This window comes from Anastrepha ludens, chromosome 6, assembly GCF_028408465.1.
Source record: "Anastrepha ludens isolate Willacy chromosome 6, idAnaLude1.1, whole genome shotgun sequence".
Classification (NCBI taxonomy): domain Eukaryota; kingdom Metazoa; phylum Arthropoda; class Insecta; order Diptera; family Tephritidae; genus Anastrepha; species Anastrepha ludens.
Window position 1 is genome coordinate 60,583,962 of NC_071502.1, and position 21,769 is coordinate 60,605,730.

Genomic DNA, 21,769 nt, shown 5'->3' on the forward strand with positions numbered 1-21,769 from the left:
CGCGGGGAGGCTCATTACTTTTCAACCAAACCCTGTATATCATATTTCATGTGAGGAAAGTCTTACTTACTTGATTTTTCCCCTTCGGGAGTAAATTGGTAAAAATAACGAAAGCATTATAGGGGGCTATATCGATCATGTTACAAAACCAGCGATTGTCCTTTCTTTTGCAACGGTAATCACCAACAAGCTTATCCAAAGCATCCACGTCTCCTTTAGTGTGACTATAAGTTTTTATAATTTCGGATTTTAGATCGTTTTTAGTATTATTACATGGTTCTGTTGCATAATGAGTGGAGAGAATTGTTACAAACTCTCCCCATCGGCCGCAACCCAAATTTGCATTCCGTGTTTTGCAGGTTTTGCAGGCTTCGATGGAATATATTGGTTGAAAGGACATCTTCCCCGTCAGTAACATTTCATCCACTTTTATGAAATCACCTGAGATATACACGAGTTTTAATCGGCTCACTCGTTTGTTGAACATCGTATAAATGGGAGCTATTTTTTCACTATTTCTCTGGTCTCCCGATTATCAAAACGATTACAGCGGCTCATTTGTTTGAAGCGTACGATGGGCGCAGCGGCTCCAAGAATTGGCGGGCCATGCTTGTCATTCCACAATTCTTTTGTGTATTCACCATTAGATCTGCATACGCCAACAAATAACAACAATCCACGCTATGCTGGCATTGAATGCCTTCTAAATTGGTCATATCAATTACAATGTTTTCAAATAGTAAAATAGTAGAAAAGCGAACAGATGATAAGTGATTTTAGATTTGGTAATATTAGTTGGCCCTACAAAACGATATCAACAACGAGTTGTTAAAACGATTTACATTTTCGCGTCGAGGAAGAGCATGAACTGGTAGTATTCGATCGCGCACATAGCCGCTCCTTAGAATTTTTCCTATTATTTTGGCCTTTTGATAACAACAACGAATTTTACCGTAAACTGTGGCAGAATCCTCACTATCATACGGTTCTCCCAAGAATGAACTTTCTGAATTCGCTGTGTAGTCAGGCGCTACGAGTAAACAAACAAAAAGGAGAGGAAGACTAGAAAAACGCAATCGAAACTAACAAACATAAGAATTTCTACACGTACACTTCCTTGCCATAGAGCCTTCCGCTCAAAAACGCAAACAAACTGCATTTTGAGGCTTTATATAGGGTTATTCAATAGGTGCGCTTCAACTTTTTTCCGATAGGAAGGGCGAACGACGCAATATTTTTTATTTTTCGCTTGTCATTTGTAAACTTCATTAGTATACATTTCATCATGGAACGCTACACACTTGAGCAACGATTGCAAATCGTGCAAATTTTTTATGAAAATAATCGTTCTGTTGCTGCTACTTTCAGAGCATTACAGCCATTTTGCGGTCCATTTAACAAGCCGTCCCGTTTTGGGGTTATGTGAAGTCATTGGTATACAGTAACAAGCCGGCGACGATTTGTGAGCTCAGAGCCAATACTGATTTATGCAAAAGAGTGGTCGAAAATTGGGTTCAACGATTGGACTTCGTAAAACGTGCACGCGATGGTCATGCAAAAGAAATCGAATTTCATACTTAAATGTATATGTTCAAACTCGATAATAAAAAAAAAATTAGTTAAAAAAGTCAAACCGTTTGTGTTTTATTCAAAAAAGTTCAAAAGTTGAAGCGCTCTTACTGAAAAACCTTATATTAAGTTGTGCTTTGACAATTTAACACATGTTACTTCGTTTTCATTAGTTTGTTTAGTTTAAATCTCACAAATCACAATATTACCAAGTCATTCACTGAATTTCCACTAACATGTAATTTCCCCTCCTTTTGTTTGTTTTGTTCGTTTATTCTGTTTCCTGACGTCAGACTAGGCAAAATTGCAAAAATAAAGTAACTATTTTGGGAAGGTGCCACCTATGGTACTCAATTCGCCTTGAGGTATAACCATACTCGTTAGCGCCGAATCTTGCTCGATAGCTTTGCTGTTGCTTTCACATGCAGGTTTCCGTCAAGTGAGCCGAGCAGAGAAGGGGCGAATAGAAAAGGCCTATAATGGTATAGAATGAGGATAATTTTTTAATGCTGGACTCTGACTGAAACTTTGAGGTCCTTAAAAAACATTCTGACGTGGTGAAAAGCTAAAATCATAGATTTATCGTACTGTGTATTACTAAATGACTAGTGTACTAAATGAAAAAAAAGGAAACCTCATTAGATAATTAATATATTATATGAATGCTGCCCGAACAGTGCATTCATTAAGGGAAAAATTTAAATTTTTTTTATTGTTTAGTAAGACAGAATTTGAATTTATTTTAATTTTTAAATGTTTACATAAAAACACAATAACTTAGTAGATATATAAACAAATATAGTGACACAGAATCCGAGGCTTTCGGTTAGATTTTTGTTATTACTAAATTAAAAGCCCATTTTCTGAATATTAATATATGCTTTTATTTCGTTTTTTAATTTTAGTGTAAATATTTAAGGAATGTAAGTACATTTTATTATACGAGAAACATCTATTACGTGCGGTTTTATATTTTACTAACCACAGATGGTTGATCTTTAAATACAAATTACTTCTGAAGCAACACGAGGATCACACATTATGATATTCGAGTTAAAGCATGGACCAATGGAAATCAAAATTTCTTCTAGATACATAGGTATAAAGTATCACACGACTGGTTCCAAAAGGGCTTAACTTACATAGTCATCACTGTGCAAGAGTTTTTGACCAAAAACTCAACAAATGTTGTGGATCAGGCACCGTACTCTTCTGACATGGCGCCATGTGACTCTTTCCTGATCCCGAGGCTTAAATTACCACTTTTTGGAAGGCCTTTTGAATGAGATGATAATATACAATAGGACTATGAATAAGTTCGTGCGGTTTTACAACAGATGGCGTAACTTGATTATTATTCCATCGATCCACATTTCCAAACATTCATTGGAGAGCTACTGTCGTAAGGCACAAACGTCAGTATAAGTTTTTTATTTGAAGCGTAAACAACAATATTTTTACCACACTTGAAAATGTCGAATTTCGTGCCAAATAATGTGTTTTTGCGGGGAATTCTTCTTCATTATTTTAATATGAAGAAAAAAACAGCCGAAAGTCATCGTATCTTGGTGGAAGTTTATGGTGAGCATGCTCTATCTGAGCGAACGTGCCAGAAGTGGTTTGCACGCTTTAAAAGTGGTGATTTTGGCTTGGAAGACAAAGAACGCGAGGGTGCGCCGCCAAAGTTCATGGATACCGAATTGGAGGAATTGCTCGATCAAGATCCGGCTCAAACGCAAGAAGAGGTTGCAAAAACTTTGGGAGTTGATCAATCAACCATTTCCAAACGTTTAAAAGCCATGGGAATGATCCGAAAGGTAGGCCATTGGGTGCCGTATGAATTGAAGCCAAGAGACGTTGAACGCCGTTTTATGGCATGCGAACAACTGCTTCAACGGCACAAAAGAAAGGGTTTTTTGCATCGAATTGTGACTGGCGATGAAAAGTGGGTCCATTACGACAATCCAAAACGTCGGGCAACGTATGGATACCCTGGCCATGCTTCAACATCGACGTCGGCGCAGAATATTCATGGCCTGAAGGTTATGCTGTGTATCTGGTGGGACCAGCTGGGTGTTGTGTATTATGAGCTACTGAAACCGAATGAAACGATTACGGGGGATGTCTACCGACGACAATTGATGCGTTTGAGCCGAGCACTGCGAGAAAAACGGCCGCAATACGCCGATAGACACGACAAAGTTATTTTGCAACATGACAATGCTCGGCCACATGTTGCACAAGTGGTCAAAACATACTTAGAAACGCTCAAATGGGATGTCCTACCCCACCCGCCGTATAGTCCAGACCTTGCGCCATCCGATTACTATCTCTTCCGATCGATGCAACATGGCCTGGCTGACCAGCACTTCCGTAATTACGATGAAGTCAAAAAATGGATCGATTCGTGGATTGCGGCAAAACCGACCGAATTTTTCACAAAGGGAATCCGTGAATTGCCAGAAAGATGGGAAAAAGTAGTAGTAAGCGATGGACAATATTTTGAATATTAAATTTGTAACCATTTTACGTCAATAAAGTTTCAAATTTCGAAAAAACCCGCACGAACTTATTCATAGTCCTATTAATTAATAATAAATAATATAAAATTTGCAGAAGAAATTGAAGTTCTGAACTTCTTTAGCCTACGAACTATGCATGGAGAAGTTGGCCAAGCACTGGCATAGTTCAATTCCACTGGATGGTGCTTACTTTGAAAGCAACGATATAAATTGGGATTAGTAAATTAATATTTCGTGTTTTATTTAACAGTCCCGGGTACTTTTTACACAGAATATAAATATCGAAATTTTTTAAAGCAATGCAAGATACGGCCGTACAACAGGAAAGTTTTTTCCGATATACGTAATTTATTATTTAATAAATTTATTTTATATTTTTTCGTGTAAACTGACATTAATTAAAAAAGTTTCAATGAAGCGTTGACTATTCAATACGGATGTGTTGTTGAACCGCCCCGGATATGTCAACTTAGTCTGAAGACCACTTTTCACTTGTCGTGGCAAAATCGAAGGCATAAAAAATAGTTAGACATACATACATACATATGTGGTTGTATGTATATGGGCATTTATTTGTAAGCAAATCTTCTGTTTGTATTTGTATTAATGAGGATATACTTTTAAATCACAGACAAATAAATCACCATAACGCCAGTCATCCGACTGCGCCAAAATCCAACGTTGTCAACCAACCAAAAAACCAAACAAAAACAAAAGCAACATATTCGAAAAAAATAAATTAAAAAAAAAAGAAACATATACACATACATACATATGCATATCCAAAAAATCAAATCAGCCGGCAATGGGATGCTGCTTGCCATGTAGCATCTAGCAGCCGGTAGCTGAGGGCAAAGGAGGCAGGGGCGTTTCGCTGCAGTCGGCTCCAAAATGATGTATTGCTTTTTTAACGCTGCTGATAGTGTCTGATCCGCAGGAAATTAACCAGAAGAGGCAACGCCAACCACAAATAAATAAATATCTGCATACAAATGTGTGTGTTTTAGAGAATATGATACCTATGCGCCAGTATAAATGTATGTATGCATGTGCATATGTATTGTGTGGGGAAAATTAATAAAGTAGCATCATTTAGCGGCGCTGCAAAACATAAATGCTGAATGGTTGGTTGCTCGCCTGGTGGACGTGCTTTGCCTGGTGGATGTTGCTCGACGTCCACTGGAGACATTGCCCTTTATGTGCACACAGTGCGTAGTTGACAACATGTGGTCCAAATATGTTGCATTTTTCGTTTATTATAAATTGATTTTCGTTATAATTTCAACTGCAGGACATTGATGCTCGACGATTCGGTAGGTCCTTACTTTGCATACATACATATGTATAGTATGTACCTACTTCTGTTTAAAGTGTCAGAATGAGCAATAGCGGTTAGGGAGACGATTATGTGAGGATAATAAGTGAGCGGCGTGGGAAAAAGGTGATTATCTTAGACTTATGCTGCGTTTTTTTTTTTTTATATTGGACAGTTTTTGGAGAGCAGAGTTCATTAACAACTCAGCATTCGAAAGTTCAAACTAAATATAATTTTGTAATACACTGTTTTTGAGCTCATACATCTAAATTTCCTTAATTTTTGTGCGTACAGAAAACGTAAATGAGAAAATCGCTAAAGAAATTATATTTAAATGAATTTAATTTGGAAGAAGGAAGGATTCAATTTTAGGTATGCGGTACTACTTGGAACTGCGTTAAATTATGAATTTATTCGAATTTTTGAAATCGCTTTAGACAACTTTACTGCTACAATTGTGGCAATAGGTATGTAATATAAGTTCGGGAATTGAGTCCAACTCCCACCCGCAGCTATTACAAAGAAACCCGTTTAAAATCCTTCGCACAATTGCTAGTGCTTCATGGTATTTGACGAACGCCGATATGCAGTATGTCTAGCAAAAGCGTGACTGGCGAAATTCAAACTTAAAGCTTATTTATAAAAAAATTCAAATGCTGCTAAATACGTGTATCCTTTTGCAATATGTGTTGTGCAATTTGTTAGTTTTGTGAAAAATTTAGAAAGCGTAGGTTGTTTTTAGAAAATGAGTTCTGTGCATGAAAAATGATTTGAAGCAGTGTTTCTAGGCACACACCCTATAGGCCCAAAAATGTCATTCATAAATAAATGGGTGCAACGGTATACCGAAGTTAAATTCGTTGACGACTTCGTCGAACTAGGTCCAAAAAATATATCACTCCAAAGTAAGATCAGAAGATAATTGATTTGTTTGCGACAAAGTCGAATTTGTCGTTGGGTGAAGCTGAAGCAGTTTTATGGAAAAGGGGTGTTAATGTATTCAAAGACACGATTCGAGGATGTTTACGTGCAAAAGATCTCAACTCACACTTTGAAAAAGACTTGCTTAGGCTAAGACAAATTCATAATGGAATTGGACAAATAATCTCGCCTGAATCTTCTTTTTGGGCGAATAGTTGCATTCGTCGATTATGGTGTTCTGCTGATAACCGACAACTTCAACGAACTGTAAACATCCAGTTAAAGTTCATGTTTGGGGCTGCTTCTCCGAAAAAGGATTTAGCCATTTATTTGTGTTTACCGGAAAGTTGAATGCAGTTTTAATGAATAAAATTTACCAAAAAGCATCCTTGCCATCAGCTGCAAAGATATGTGGAAGAACTAGCTAATCTTGGATTTTACAAAAGGCCAACGATCTAAATACAGGGTTTGATTGAAAAGTAATGAGCCTTCCCGCGCGGAGCGTCTGCCAAGCGATCAACCGAATCGGCTGGTGGGGGAAAATTATCGTTGGACCTTCCCCTTCCACTAGAAACCGGTCCCAGTTCGCTGGCAACTGCGGTGCAGTCAACATCGCTCCGCGCGTGAAAGCTGTTTTAGAAGTGGCGAAAATGCAGCGATCGTTGGAGCAACGTTACTCGATCAAATTTTGCGTAAAGCTAAACAAAATGAGTACCGAAACCATTGGGCTACTCAAGGAGGCTTACGGGGACCAATCTCTGTCCAGTGCCCAGGTAAAACGGTGGCACAAGTCGTTCAAGGAAGGCCGGGATGACGTCGAAGACGAACAGCGATATGGAAGACCTTCGACGACGCAAACAGACGAAGATGTGATCAGGGTTCGTGAATTTTTGAACATTGACCGTCGTGCTAGTCTACGTGAGATCAGTGAGGAGTTAAATTTAACTTATTACAATGTGCGGGAAATCGTGACCGGAAAACTTGAAATGCGCAAAGTGTGTGCCAAATTGGTTCCAAAGGTTTTGACTCAAAAGCAATTGCGTGTGGAAAAGAGTCGTGAAGTATGCGAAAGTATTGGACCTGTCCCCTCCGGACTTCTTCTTGTACCCGCGCCTGAAAAGAAAGCTTAAGGGAAGGCGTTTCGACTCCATCGAGGCGATCCAAAAAACTGTGACAGCCGAATTGAACGCGGTTCCGGCGGATGAGTTTAAAAAATGTTTCCTGCAGTGGAAGGACCGCTACCAGCGGTGTATTGACGATCAAGGGTCCTATTTTAAAGAATATTAGTTGTATAAGCCAAAAGGTTTAATAAAACTGCTTAAAAAAATAAGGCTCATTACTTTTTAATCAAACCCTGTATCACGAGTTACATTGCGAGAACGATTTCAAAAATCTTTGTGAAAGCCAAAGGGATAACTACTACTATAAATCTAGTGGTAAACGTGGAGAGCTTAAGGGGACCCGGTGGTCTGGATATTTACAAAAATCGAATTTTTTTTTGAAAATGTGAAATTTGTATGCGAAAATTCCCAATATTACAGCTTCTAAAGCCCCTTAACTAGGTAGAGAGCGGTCCTCGCGCTCCTGTACATCAAACTTTAAACTCATTTATCACGAATCGACTTTTTTCGACACCGATTCGCTTGAAATTGGAATATGTTGTTCACAACTTGTATGGCTATCGTCGGAACTAGAATCATAATTTTATTTAAATAAGTTCCTATTTTTCACACTAAAAAAATAGTGAAAAAGACCCGGTTTTACAACTTTTGATTTCAAAAGCGCGCCGTTTTGTCAATTTTTAATTTTTTCTTTTTGTTTTAGTTCCGACCCTAACCGCAGTCTTTCTGATTAAGAATCTTCTTGAGTTTTATGTTTCAGATGAGTAGAAGCCTCGAAATCACTTACGCCGTCCAGGTCCGATTTTTCGAGAGGGTCATCTTCAGCGGCGTTTCTATAATAATGAATAGATGTATTTAGTAATAAACACAAAAAGTTGAAATACCTTTTTTTTAATTTTTAATGAAAAAAAAAAATTATGAAAATAGGTGAAATTTTCGTGCTCTAGACTGGGTTCCCTTAATCTATTCTGAAGAATTATTATTTAAATCTGGGTAATGTCTAAAAAAGATGACTGAACCTTTGATGGGCGCATGCCGCACTGAACTTCAGAAGGTCAAACATCAGCTTCACTACCTTACATACACCTGAGTTCCCAATATTAGCAGTGCAACATATTGCAAAAGTTTGATTATTTTGTATTTATTTTAATTTAATTTTTGTTTTAATTTTTTTTAAAGAAATATAATGCATGCTACAAAAGAATCTATTAGCTCATATTTTCAAGATTAGGTTAGGTGGTGCTGACTGTTCTGTGAAAAGATTTCACTTAGACTCCTAGGGTCCATTATGCTGCCAGTGCTATGTATCTGGAGTTGAAGATATCATGTTATATAATTCATAATTCACGTCTTCGAGAGATTTAATAAGCCGTTCAGCTTTTGTCAGCAATATCCTTCAAGGATGAAAAATATGTTGATCCTTGGCACATTTGTTAGGACTCGACAAGAGAGAAGAGAGAAGAGCAGTAGCAAAGTAGGTGGTCTAAAGTACCCTTAGCATTCGCTTTGTTGCTTGTGTTACAGGCATCGATCTGGACTAATCTCAATTTGGCTGCGTGAAATGGGGTGAGGCAGTGTCCCGTCAGTACTCCAACCAATATTTTGCAGTCTTTTCTAGGGAATGGTAAAAAAAAAAGTTTGCAGTTTTGGTATTTCGAGTTCTTAGTATAATTTTGGCAGTTTTGTACGAGGTTTAGTGTCCCCATATCAACCGCGTTTAAAGAACTGGTTCCTCATTTAGTTCCGTTTTCAGAAAAGAGAGGATTGGTATATGTCTGACGTGTTCAATCTCGGCAAGTGAATACCTGCCTTAGCGAACTCATCAGCTCTCTTATTTCCTCCTATCCTGGAACTGCCCGTTTCCGCAGATTTCCTCTATTTTGGATCTGCATTGCTGAACACATTCCGAGTTGAGTCATAGTTTCCAACTTCGTACAAAATTCTAAAACATTCAACAAATATTCATCAACATTTCAAACTTTTTAATCGATAATTTTTAGACAAATTCTGGGTAAGCAGTTTTCTAGTCCATTCAATTTTGCCAATTTTGTAATTTGTGTCAGTTTAAAGTGGCTCAAAAGTTTTTGTGTTTTTTTACGATGTTATGCATTTTCTCCCATATAACGAATGATCGAAATTTTTTTTTCGCCAAAAACTCGCGTTAATTTTTGGTATTTTTTGTTTGCGGCGATCTTATGCATTTTGAGTAAATATTAACAAAAAATTTGAATGCTCGAAATGTGGAATGCTCGAAATTTTTAAAAAACTTTGGTGAAAATGCACAAGACTGCAGCAAGAAAACAGCAACGCGATGTTTTGGTTACTTTAAATTTCCAGTTTATATATAGATATATATGTATATACATACATAGTTGGCGCGTACACCCTTTTTGTGTGTTTGGCCGAGCTCCTCCTTCTATTTGTGGTGTGCGTCTTGATGTTGTTCCACAAATAAAGGGACCTACAGTTTCAAGCCGACTCCGAACGGCAGATATTTTTATGAGGAGCTTTTTCATGGCAGAAATACACTCGGAGGTTTGCCATTGCTGCCGAGGGGCGACCGCTATTAGAAAAAGAGATTCGAACCGACGTTCTCTCTGTGAATTCCGAATGGTAATCACGCACCAACCCATACGGCTACGACGGCCAGCTTAATTCACCAAAATTTATTGGGCTACAAAACTGCATACTTTAAAAAAAACGTAATTTTAATGGAGAAATTTTGAATTTTTTACAAAGTTATAAGCCTCACGTTATATGGTTTTTGTTGTAGTATAAATTATATTTTTATTAAAAAAAATTAAATAAAAAATCAATAGTCAAAACTTCGCAATATGACGCGCTGCTATTATTGCGAGCACAGGTGTACCTATATCACAAAGGAGTATTATTACTGCAGTACTTACCGCAATTACCACTTATAAATGAATAAGGCACAAGGGAGCGAAAAGTGTCTCTTTGTTTGGCAAAATTGCTTCCAATCTACAATTTCAACATCACTCCAAATATAATACTATGATATTTACAAGGAAAAGCAAGGTGGCAACAACTAATTTCGAATGCACGTCACTTCTGAATAATTTGGGCGTCTTTTCCTGTAGCACTCAATGGACCAAAATCAAAACATTTCACACATTTTAAAACCAAAAGCACGCGCTTCTACGCATTTCTATTCAACGAAAAAAATATTACATTGTTCCAATTAACGACACAGCCACTTAAAGTCAAATTTACGATTGGGAATTAACGGCTAAAGTAGGGGCAACAATAACAATAAAAGACAGAGTGTAAATGGCATACATACTCTTATATGCTTACTCCAAATCTACAAAAAAAGAACAACAACATTGTCTGTGTAGAATACCTAGTGTTCGATTTGTAGGTATGTTAATGCCTTCTTTGCCTTCATCATTGTCCAATAGACCACAATATTAGAGCATCGTTGCAGGCAGACGTCTTTAGTGATTGTATAAGTATTTTTGTTGTTTTTGAACCATAAAGCAAATTGTTTATTTAGAAACCCCATAAAGTGTTTAGAGCGACCGTTGCAAGCATGTTGACATACAGTAATACGAACTCACCATCACCCTCGTTCTTGACTAGGCGCTTGCCTTTAACCTCCCAATTGCCAGTCAAGCATTCTCTACTCCACACCACATCGCCTCTTGCGTATGCCACTTCTAATCGAATGCCATCGAATTTCACTAAATATAGCCGCGACCACTCCTGCTCAGGTTTATTTATGATGGACTCACGTGCACCAACAACAACATAAACACAAAATGTTGACACTCCAAATGTTGTTGCTGTGCCTATAGTTGTGGTTATTGCTGCTACTGCAGTTGTCATTGGCGTCACTGGTGTGTCGCCTCCTAATGGCCTGCTCATTCCATTCGCTTTTAATATCAGTTTGTGACAAATTTACTTGCAACAAATTTATGTGCAGTAGCTGACAATTTGTTAATTTTGATGATGTTGCTGCTGCCTCTGCTTCTGCTTCTGTTAGCAGACGAATGATTATACCGGTAGAGGATATTGTTTTGGCGTGGAAGTCAGAAGGTTATTATTGCAGTAAAAGCATATAACTTTGTAAAAAAACTTGTTTGGGTTTTTTATATAAATATTTATTTACGTATACAGTTACCTAGGTTGGCTTACCTATTTATTTATATAATTTCCTAGTTACTTTGCTCGCTTTTCCTATTGTACAGATGACATGTCAAGTGATCCAAGTATTTTTCTGAAAGTTTGTTATTTGTAGCCGTGAGTATAAATAAGAAGAGAATTGAAATGATTAAAAAAAAATTTTTTTTGTTTTGAGATTAACTCAATTTTGACTATTTTGGTATGGGGCTTTAAAGTGAAATATCTGCGGTATTTTTAACATTTTTATACATTCTACTTTTTTGACTTTCTTTGGAATTGTTTTCTGTTTTGGAAAAATTAGATTTTGTTGTTTAAAAAAAAAAATGTTTTGGGTTAATTTTCAAATACCCTCCCGCCTAAATTTTTTTCTTATTTTTTCATTAATGGCTAAGACTATTCTCAGTAATCCCTGAAAGTTGCATTCTGGGATTCCATTGATTTTCGAACTATATTTAAATACGTACAGTGAAGCAGTGAAAAATACTGCTCTAGCATAGTGCTAACATACTTACTCGTATAGGTATTACGTCCGTTTATAAATCGATCAAAGCATTGCCCTGTAGTAAAGGGTTTTTCAGTAAGAGCGCTTCAACTTTTGAACTTTTTTGAATCAAACACAAACGGTTTGACTTTTTTAACTATTTTTTTTTTTTATTATCGAGTTTGAACATATACATTTAAGTATGAAACTCGATTTCTTTGGCATGACCACCGCGTGCACGTTTTACGAAGTCCAATCGTTGAACCCAATTTTCGACCACTCTTTTGCATAAATCGGCCGAAATTCCAGCAATTTCGCGTTCAATATTGGCTCTGAGCTCACAAATCGTCGCCGGCTTGTTACTGTAGACCAATGACTTCAAATAACCCCAAAACGGGACGGCTTGTTAAATGGACCCTAAAATGGCCGTAATGCTCTTAAAGTAGCAGCAACAGAACGATTATTTTCATAAAAAATTTGCACGATTTGCAATCGTTGCTCAAGTGTGTAGCGTTCCATGATGAAATGTATACTAATGAAGTTTACAAATGTCAAGCGAAAAATAAAAAATATTGCGTCGTTCGCCCTCCCTATCGGAAAAAAGTTGAAGTGCACCTATCAAATAACCCTATAGTAGTTAGTAGGTACATGGTATGGTCAGTTATAACTCGATAAGTTATGGAAGTTCTCTAACCACAAAGAAGTGCCCTGGAAAAACGCGGAGCCAAGCTTCCATGTGCAAAATTACTTCGTTATATCTATGGAGCATTTTTGTATGGGAACCACAATTTTTTCTTCAGGGGGAATCAGCGAAAAATGCATTGTATTGATATATTCCTTTCATCAAGGTTCGTTATATCGAGGTTTCACCGTATACATATTTATTAAAAATAAACTTATTTCAAAACGAACAAACTCTAAACTCCACAACTTTTATTCAAATGTTAGTAATAGTTTTCTATATATCAGGTGTTTTTTAAGAGCTTGTGCACCTAAAGTGATAATACAAACAAAATACAAACAGAAATATTGTTGTTTTTATTATAGTTTGGTAGATAATTTCATGGCATACATTTTTTGGCATTGACCGTCGCGGCTACGAGTTGCAAGGTCCATTCGATCAGTCCAATTTTTGACTACTTTTCCAATAAATCCGAATGATAAATCTAAATGAGCCATGACGATGGTCATTTGGCTTGAATTCTCGCACGAGCTGTATTTTATAGGCGCATAAGCCCAGATTCTCATTTAAAATTTTCCACGCAGTCGAAGGTCGAAGGCCAATCAATTGAGAACGATCAGGAATCAACCTTGCGGCGTCTTCTTCAACTCTTTGCTTTATGAACTTCGCGAACAGATACATTTTTTTTTTTTCAAAGTAAATTTTCACAAGCGATATCGTTGTTCTGGCTTTAAGCGCTTCATGATGACTTGCTAAACCTTACTGAACAGAAATGTCAACACAATGCCAATTTGCTATTCTCTGCCAACAAACCATAGCTATCGATATCCATAATTCTCATGCAGCTGAAAAAACACCCGATACTGATCGCTCGATTAGCTGCATAATTTATAGCTTGCTCTTCTACTTCAGCAATGTGAGTAAATGCGTACATTTGTATCTAGATAAAGAAATCAAGGTCATATTTTAGCGCCGCCGCACGTTGAACGTCTCAATGTCCAGACGTTGCTGTGTGTCATAAGCGTCTGATGGCTTATCAACTCTAATTGCCTGAAAACCATTACTAAATGATGTTTTTCCATTGACTGCTACTGTCACAGCAGTCCTGGCCGTTGCTGCTTCAGCATCCTCTAGCAAGCGTTGCTTATCGCGATCATCTTGAAGCAGAAGAAGGCTGTAGACTCGGTTAGAGTTTTTGTGAGTTAGGCGCCTCAATCAATACAACACCATTTATCATCTCAAGAAAAGCAAGCAAGCAAGGGGGATGCATAATTAATGTTAATCCACACAGAGGTTGCAAAACTTTTGACTATACATACATATATGTATGTGTATGCATCTATGTACGTTTCCATACATGTACTAAAGGATAAACAATATACAAACAACAAAACAACCTTTAGGAAAAGTTAATGTACGCTTTAACACAAAAGGAGACAAGTTTGTGTGTAACTTTTTTATTTACAACTTTAGATGAGTCTGATGGACTGACTGATCGCACACCGGGCCAGTGAGCTTGACTCGCGCTCTATAAAAATATTATTTTTATTGCTGCTTTCCCAATTTTTTCATCACTTATGCTGTTGTTGGCATAGCCATTTGATGTGCCTTTCATTGAATTAACAGGAATCAATGAGGCAACACGGTCACCCCACCATTCGTTGCCGGTTGGGAAGAGGCCGCAATAACTGTGGCAGTCATCAAGTTGGAGCGGCTGTACGCGTACAACATTTGGTACCAAATGTGCGCAAACGCGCGCGCTCATGAATAAAACAAACAATCGATCGAATGAGCGACGATTCCAGTGATGAATCGATGGACAGCCGCGCTTGGCCTGATGTGTAGCAGGAACTTTCTACGTATTTTTTGCGCATCCAAACACCTGAGCATCGAATGAACGATGAAACGATGTGCGGCCGTATGGCAGGGAAACCGCTTACAGACAGCTCAGGTAAACCTGTTGCTGACTTGTGTTTGCTGCTTTTTTTATTTTATTTCTTTGTTGCAAATTTATTACACGAGTGGAGTCAGCAACTCAGCAACAAGCTGCTACATTAGAGACGGGAGTAGCGGCAGCAGCAGCAGCAGCAGCCGGTGCAGTCGTTCGCAGCCGGCAGTAACACAATAGTAGCGGGAAACATAATTTTAGCATAAAAATTCAATAATTCTGACGGACCAGCCGGTCGGCGAGTTGATGTATACATTCCATGATGTCCCATGCAGCGGCTCACTCATCAATATGTGGTGAATGAAAATTTTTGTCCAATACCATTCAGTTTGATGGTGAACAACATAAGATGTCAGGCGTTTGCGTGTCGCCAAGGTGTTCAACAATTCGCAAATGAATGGGTTTATCGCTTTTTAATAAGTTCACCCAACTACAAGGCGTATGGAATTTTGCAGTTTTTCTCCCTCACCAGCGGCAGCAACACCAGTGTTGCCAGTCTGTGCCCTTTTACTTGTCACCAACCGTCAGCCGCTATCTACCAAAAAGGCCAGGGACATGTGTCTTTTGTTTGTTATTGGTTTCGGTTTTTTGTGCGAAGTTCAGTTTAGTTTAGTTTTTGCTGTTTTTGCAGTTACTTGGTCTACTTTGTTGGTGGTTTAGTGACAGATGTGCAGTGTTGGCGTGGTGATCGTACTTCCGATTTTGCAGCACGCATAAATTTCGAAGCCCTTTAGTTAGTTTTTTCTTTATTCTCCTACCTTCTAACGTGTGAGTATGTACACTTTTATGTTTATTCCATTGTTTCTAGCGAAGGGAGTTGGATTTGGTGCTTTGCCCATATTTTGTTCAAGTTTATAAACCACTCTTTAGCGTTAATTTCGCTCAAGCTTACCTTCTGAGAAGCAAAGTTAACTTGAAAATGGTGGGAACTTTTTTAAGGGTTCCCGAAGATTATTCTATGTATAGATAAATAATCGATTCATGTTAATTTTTCGGCACTCATCGAATTCAAAGGATAAACAAATGTATACTTAGTATATTTTAAGGTCTATGCTCCGACTAGGTTTTTTGTAGTAGTTCTTTATTTCATACAAAATTTCATCTAAATGCATATACCTATCATAAAGGAAAAAAAATAAAAAAATATTTTAAGGTCTCTAGGTCGTGAGCGTATATCAATAAAATAAAATATCAATGCAATGCCGGATATAAAGAAGGCACTTGGTTTTTGTTTTCTCGTACTGGCAAACAGGAAATTAAAACGTTAAATAAAACCACCTTGACCACTCGATCTGTACAGTGCAGAGAGAATGAGGCGTTTATATTCATTCATACGATATGATGTTGAATCTTTATTGCTTCAGTTCATCGTATGCGGGATGCTTCTGGGGAGGGGTAGATCCGGCTAACCAAGCCGCACGCACTGCAATGTTGAATGAAGGCCTGTTTAGAAGGCAGCGAAGTGAAATAAGCTCAAACTGTTCTTAACATCTATGCTTTCGTGAAGTTAAGATCCGAATCCGATACCAGCACTCCTGGTTATGTATTAGATTTGCATACTACTACTGAAAAATCATTCCAAAATACTGCTATATCGAAGCGCTAGTATACGTACTCGTATATTATAAATAGTACGCCCGTCTGTTAGTTAGAGGTTAAATTAGAGGTGCCATAACTATAACCACCTAAATCTGCTGATCGAACCAACCTATGGGCCTAAGGTTACACACCAAGTGCTCATAATCGTAACCATACAGACCAATTGAATTTTGGTTTTTCGCCATAACCATAAATAGCTGATTGTTTTTTGGCTGCATTGTGGGATATAACGCCATTATATTAATGAATAAATTATTCATTTCCTCGCCACTGTTCATATGGCTATCATTACTTTAGTTTCTGTTCTTTCGAAATGAACAAATAAATGACAATATATATAAATACCACCTGCTTATAGCTATGGCACCACTAATAGATGACAATAAACATCGTTATTGTAAAGATGCGGTTATGGTTTGACATTATGGTATGGCACCTTTAATTTAACCTTAAGTGTCGTTACGTTAGGAAGTAGGCACACGGTTCTCTGTACGTAGTTGAATATAACTTGAAAACTTATTGAGCGTGTGCTTTTCACAAATAACAAAACATTTTTCTTAAAAATTTGAATTTTTGTAAAGTATATTTTATTTAAATAATCAAAAAAAAAAAAAAAAAATTATAAAAATGTTAAAAAGAAGCGAACTTATTTAACTTTAAAAAATTCCGTACCAAAATATTCAGCATTGAATTAATCTCATAATTATTATTTTTTTTTTTACTTTTTCTTCACAGTTTACTTTTTATTATATTCAAGCCTATAAATAAGCCAACAAAATTTAATACCATGTCCGAAATACTTGCAGGGCCATCTATAAGAGAAGTGAGATAGTTCAAAGCACGTTATTCGTCAGGCCAATTTCAAGAAAGAAATGCATGTGATCACAAAGCAAGATGGATGGAGGAAATTGGGGATCTAGTACAAACTTTCGTATTATAAGAACTTAATTATCAACAGTCGCACCAGCTCCCAGATTACTGCAGCATTTTCTTAGTGGGGCAGTTGAACCCACTACTCTTAATTCCAATATGAATATCTTAATTGACAACCAGATAATTTCAGGACCGAAAGAGCAGCATGGGCTGATTCTCTTTGGATGGGACAGCATAGACAACGAGATGGATTTCCATTGAGAGCCCTTATTTACTGAATGTCTTGACACAAAGGAACTTAATGGAATGGGCGGATCAATACCTTGACTATAATCGGTGCAAATTTGTCAACAATCCCTTAAAAGTTAGGCATGGCAATGATTTCGAAGGTGAATACATAGTGTTAAATAACTATGGCATTAGGACTTGTTGACAACTTTTGACAATTTATTTGCCTTCTTATTTATATCATCTCATATAAACCAAAGTTTCAAACTTTGTATTGTACATATTAAAAAAATTCAACAAGTTTTCTTCGAAATTTCCCATATTTTAATCAGAATCTTTAGAAAATTTTCGAATATGCAGTTGTATAGAATATTGAATTTTAATATTATAAAGTGATGATTTTTAACGATCTTTTTGCTGGAGATTTTGTGAATTTTCTCCTTATAATGAATGCGCGCATAAACACCCAAGCTGCCTTCATTCAACGTAAAAACCACCAACTATCGTTCGACACTCTCAAGTGAAACTTGATTATTTGTTTGAGTACCTGCGGTACTTTGGCTTCTCCACCTCATGCGACAAAACTAGGACTGCACCAAACTAAAGCATTACCAGGCTTATAACGAAGTTTCGACAGGGTTAATTTGGTTATTTTCATATCTCTTTTAGTGAATTGTCTCGATTGTTCAAACATCTCTATGGTTCTCGATCTTTTCTCTCGTAGATGAATTGCTAGTCGCCAAAAGTTGCGTTGAATTTAAATAATAGATGAGCCGTTTTCTTTGAAAGTGGCGTAAGTCCATTTTCTTTTATATGAAGACATTCAAGGTTTATCATTTGAATAATTTGAAAAATACGGATATATGTTATTACATTAGTTTTGTATTTTTTCAACATTAAATTTCTAAAAAATGTTTAGTGTAATAATTTTTTTAATGAAATAATTCCTCGAATCGCATCTTCTAAGGGTTTTGAAGAAACAAAATCAGCTCGTTTCATTTCATGCAAAAATATTTACATTTTCGGCATTGTTTTATGACAGAATAATATTCTACAATGAGTCTCGATACTTCAAAAATCGGTATCATTTGTTAGATGAGAGTGCCCAAAATTTAAATTAATAAATAGAAAATATAGATTTATGTTCGATAATTTCTACGCTGTTCATGGGGGACTGAATAACTTGAAATCACATTAAAGCCAATTTCAAATTTACATTTTTTCCAGTGCACATTTCGCTGCAGGCTACATGTTGTTGGGTGGATACAGTTTCTAAATGCTTCAATGCTTTGCAATTTCTTGGGCAGCCCTGGATGACCTTATATTCTATAATACACGGGGAAAACCGAAATTCCGGGAAACTATAAAAATGTAGAACTACAATTCTTAAGAAGTAGTAGTATTTCTTTGAGGAAAGTGGAGCTTCACCATTTTTAAAGTGATTATATGTGTATTTTCTTTAACTACGAAAATTCGCAATTTTTTTGGAAAAAGTTTATAGTAAATTGTCATTTTTATCATTAACTAATGGACTTACCCGAATTTCAAAGAAAATGGCTCATATATAAAAATCTAAACTATTGAGCCGTTCCCACGACAGTCGGTTCTGCGTAACCGGAACGGCCCGGATTTATATCCGACCAAGGACTGTCACTTCAGCAGCATTCCCCGTATATGTATGGAGAATGTTTATGCAGCTACAACAACAAAAACAACTAAAACATGCCCAGCCATTGTTAAACATCTCGATAGTTTTCTCTCGCTGTCTGAGGCAACGAATTGCCAGTCGTGTTTAAGAGTTTCAAGTTAGATAATATTCGGCCCAAATATCTCGGACTAGTACCTGCAATCACTTTTTATAGAAAAAAAAAATGAAATTAACAACAAGTCTTTTATTTCTTTTCGCATTTTTATTCTTATGTTAAATATTACAAGGTAATTTGCTACAGTACTCGTACGACTATGGTGGTCCGTCCGTTCTGTGCCCCTGTATGCAAATCAACGTCAGCTCGTTTCTATCGTTTTTTCAGCAATGTCCTCTTCGTCAAGTGTTCAGTCAATCTAGTCCTATTATTCGTTGTGCAGTGTTGCTTAATGTCGTTTTAGTCCGTTCGTTCGTAGTGTTGCTCATCAGTTTAACACCACATACATACATACTTACCTTCTGCGTGGACTCAAACCATTATTCCCAAATACTTATTGAAAACTTTACTTTTCGAATTGAAATTGATTTATTTCTTTTTTACATTTGATTTATTTTCTAAAGAACTTAGACGAAGTTACGATAATAATTATTATTACAATTTCTTAACTATGAAGTGTCTTACAATTTATTGCAATATTTTATAATATTTTTAAGTATATCATTTAATATTTGTTTGAAACATAAAATCGAACAAGCACATATAAATATATTTTTATATGTACAGAGTATGTATGTATTAATAAGTACTTTTCCTCCGCATTATGAATAGATATACATTTTTAAAAAGAGCCCGACAAAGTTTAAAGTTTTCGAATACAGCAGCTTAAAAATTACATGTGAATGCGCACATATGTATGCATGTACAAAGTGGCGCAAAATTAATCATCCAAGGTTGACTTTAAATAGAGTTTTTACTAAATAAAAACAAAAATATTTGAGTGATGGAAATCTTTATTTCGACCTTTGGTAGTCTGTTTGTACTTTACACTGCAGCGAAGCCATTTGCCGAAATTATTATATAAATCTTCCGATGGGGTGATTAATTTTGCGCCACATATATTTTTCGTATATGTACATGTAAACACAAGGTGTTCATACATGCATATACATACATATGCACACCGATGTGATGTTTGAAAGTTTCGATAAAGAAATAATTTTCTGCCTATACATAGTTTGCGCTTTCAGGGGCGAGCATAATGTCTGTTTGCAAATTGTATTACTCGTATTACTTTTGCGCTACAGTCATTAAATAGATACGTAGTTCCGAAACGGTTGCATTATTCTGCAGCACTGAAAAAATTCAAGTGAATTCCCTTTTTAATTTAAGCAATTAATTTAATTAATGCTGCTACTACAGGTGCATATACATATGTATGTGTATGTACACACATGTAGACGTGCTGCAGTAAGTATCGATGTTTTTGCTTAACTTAAAATTATATTAACACATACTACCAAACGGGCAAATACAGATAATTACATATACATACATACAGATTTGCACATTGGCTGTGTTAGTGTTTTCTCCTATATTTATTCTATGTAAGCTTTAAACTTCGAGAATTGAATTAACGATGATTTATGTACCAGTTATCGGCTTTCAATTAGCAAATCAAAAATCGTTTGCGAATAGATTTTGGTTTTGTATGTGTTTGAGTGTGTGTGTTTTGTATTTTACATTGCGTATCTTAATTTAACGTTCCACGTTAATTCAAAACCAGTAAAGATCCTTTGATGACTCCTGTACTTGCGCCTCAAGGCCTAAAACGACAGTAAAAAAGTGGTATTTAATTAAAAAGTATAATCAAATATAGAAACAGCAAATGAATGACTTAGGAGAATGGGCAACTTTTCGAATAACCTGGTAAAATGCATTTATTAAAAGATTTATTTAGTGTCATCAAGCATAGTATGCAAAAATCATATTCATATACCCCATATGAAGCCACAATTTTTAAGAAAAATGCTCGAAAAGAACTTTTACTAATACTTTTCGGAATATTATAATAGTATACTAACAGAAAAATTATTTATACGGGACTTATACGAGTTCCCTATAACCTTAACTTAACTAGGGCTCTCAGTGCTTAATGACAATTACAAAATGACTTATTTCTAACTGTACATTTTAAATATGGTGATATATTAATATATTTAATCTGAACATTATTTAATAGAGTGGATGGTACCATAGCTCCAAATGCAGTAGTCTGACAAACAATCTGATTATCACTAAAGGTATTTTTTAGCGCTAGACAGCCTGTCAGTCTGTACATATTAGGAATTTGCCCTTACTATTTGTTGCATACTCTGACGCTTAGAGGATAGCCAATGCCTCCGTAGAAAAAATGAAGATATTTGGAGTCAGCCAACCATTGGATATTAGGCTTCCATTTTTTTCTACCACAGCAAAAGTTGTACAATGGTCAGTACTTGAACCATCGGTCAAAATCGTTGTCCAACCTTTAAGGACTGCGATTGAATTATTTCCATAAAACGTTGTATAAAAATTATCGCATTTGTGTTAAGTTTACGGAGAGCATGAAAGTCGACATGCAAGAAGCAGTTTTCAAAGACATTGACTACTAATTTTCAAGTAAGATGCCGGCACACAAATACCGAGGTTGTTGCAGTTGTAGATGCAACGACGGATGAC

The 21,769-nt window shown here is 36.4% G+C and overlaps 1 protein-coding gene across 2 annotated transcripts in view; it reads right to left on the reverse strand.

The window, feature by feature from the left end:
• Window positions 1-19,684: 19,684 nt before the first annotated feature.
• LOC128866802 (protein vestigial) overlaps window positions 19,685-21,769 on the reverse strand; it is a 64,079-nt gene continuing 61,994 nt past the window's right edge. For both annotated transcript variants that reach the window (XM_054107791.1, XM_054107790.1), the window contains one exon: window positions 19,685-20,874. In XM_054107791.1, the coding sequence (XP_053963766.1) occupies window positions 20,825-20,874 (50 nt within the window). In that variant the 3' untranslated portion in view covers window positions 19,685-20,824. The remainder of the gene's footprint in view (window positions 20,875-21,769) is intronic.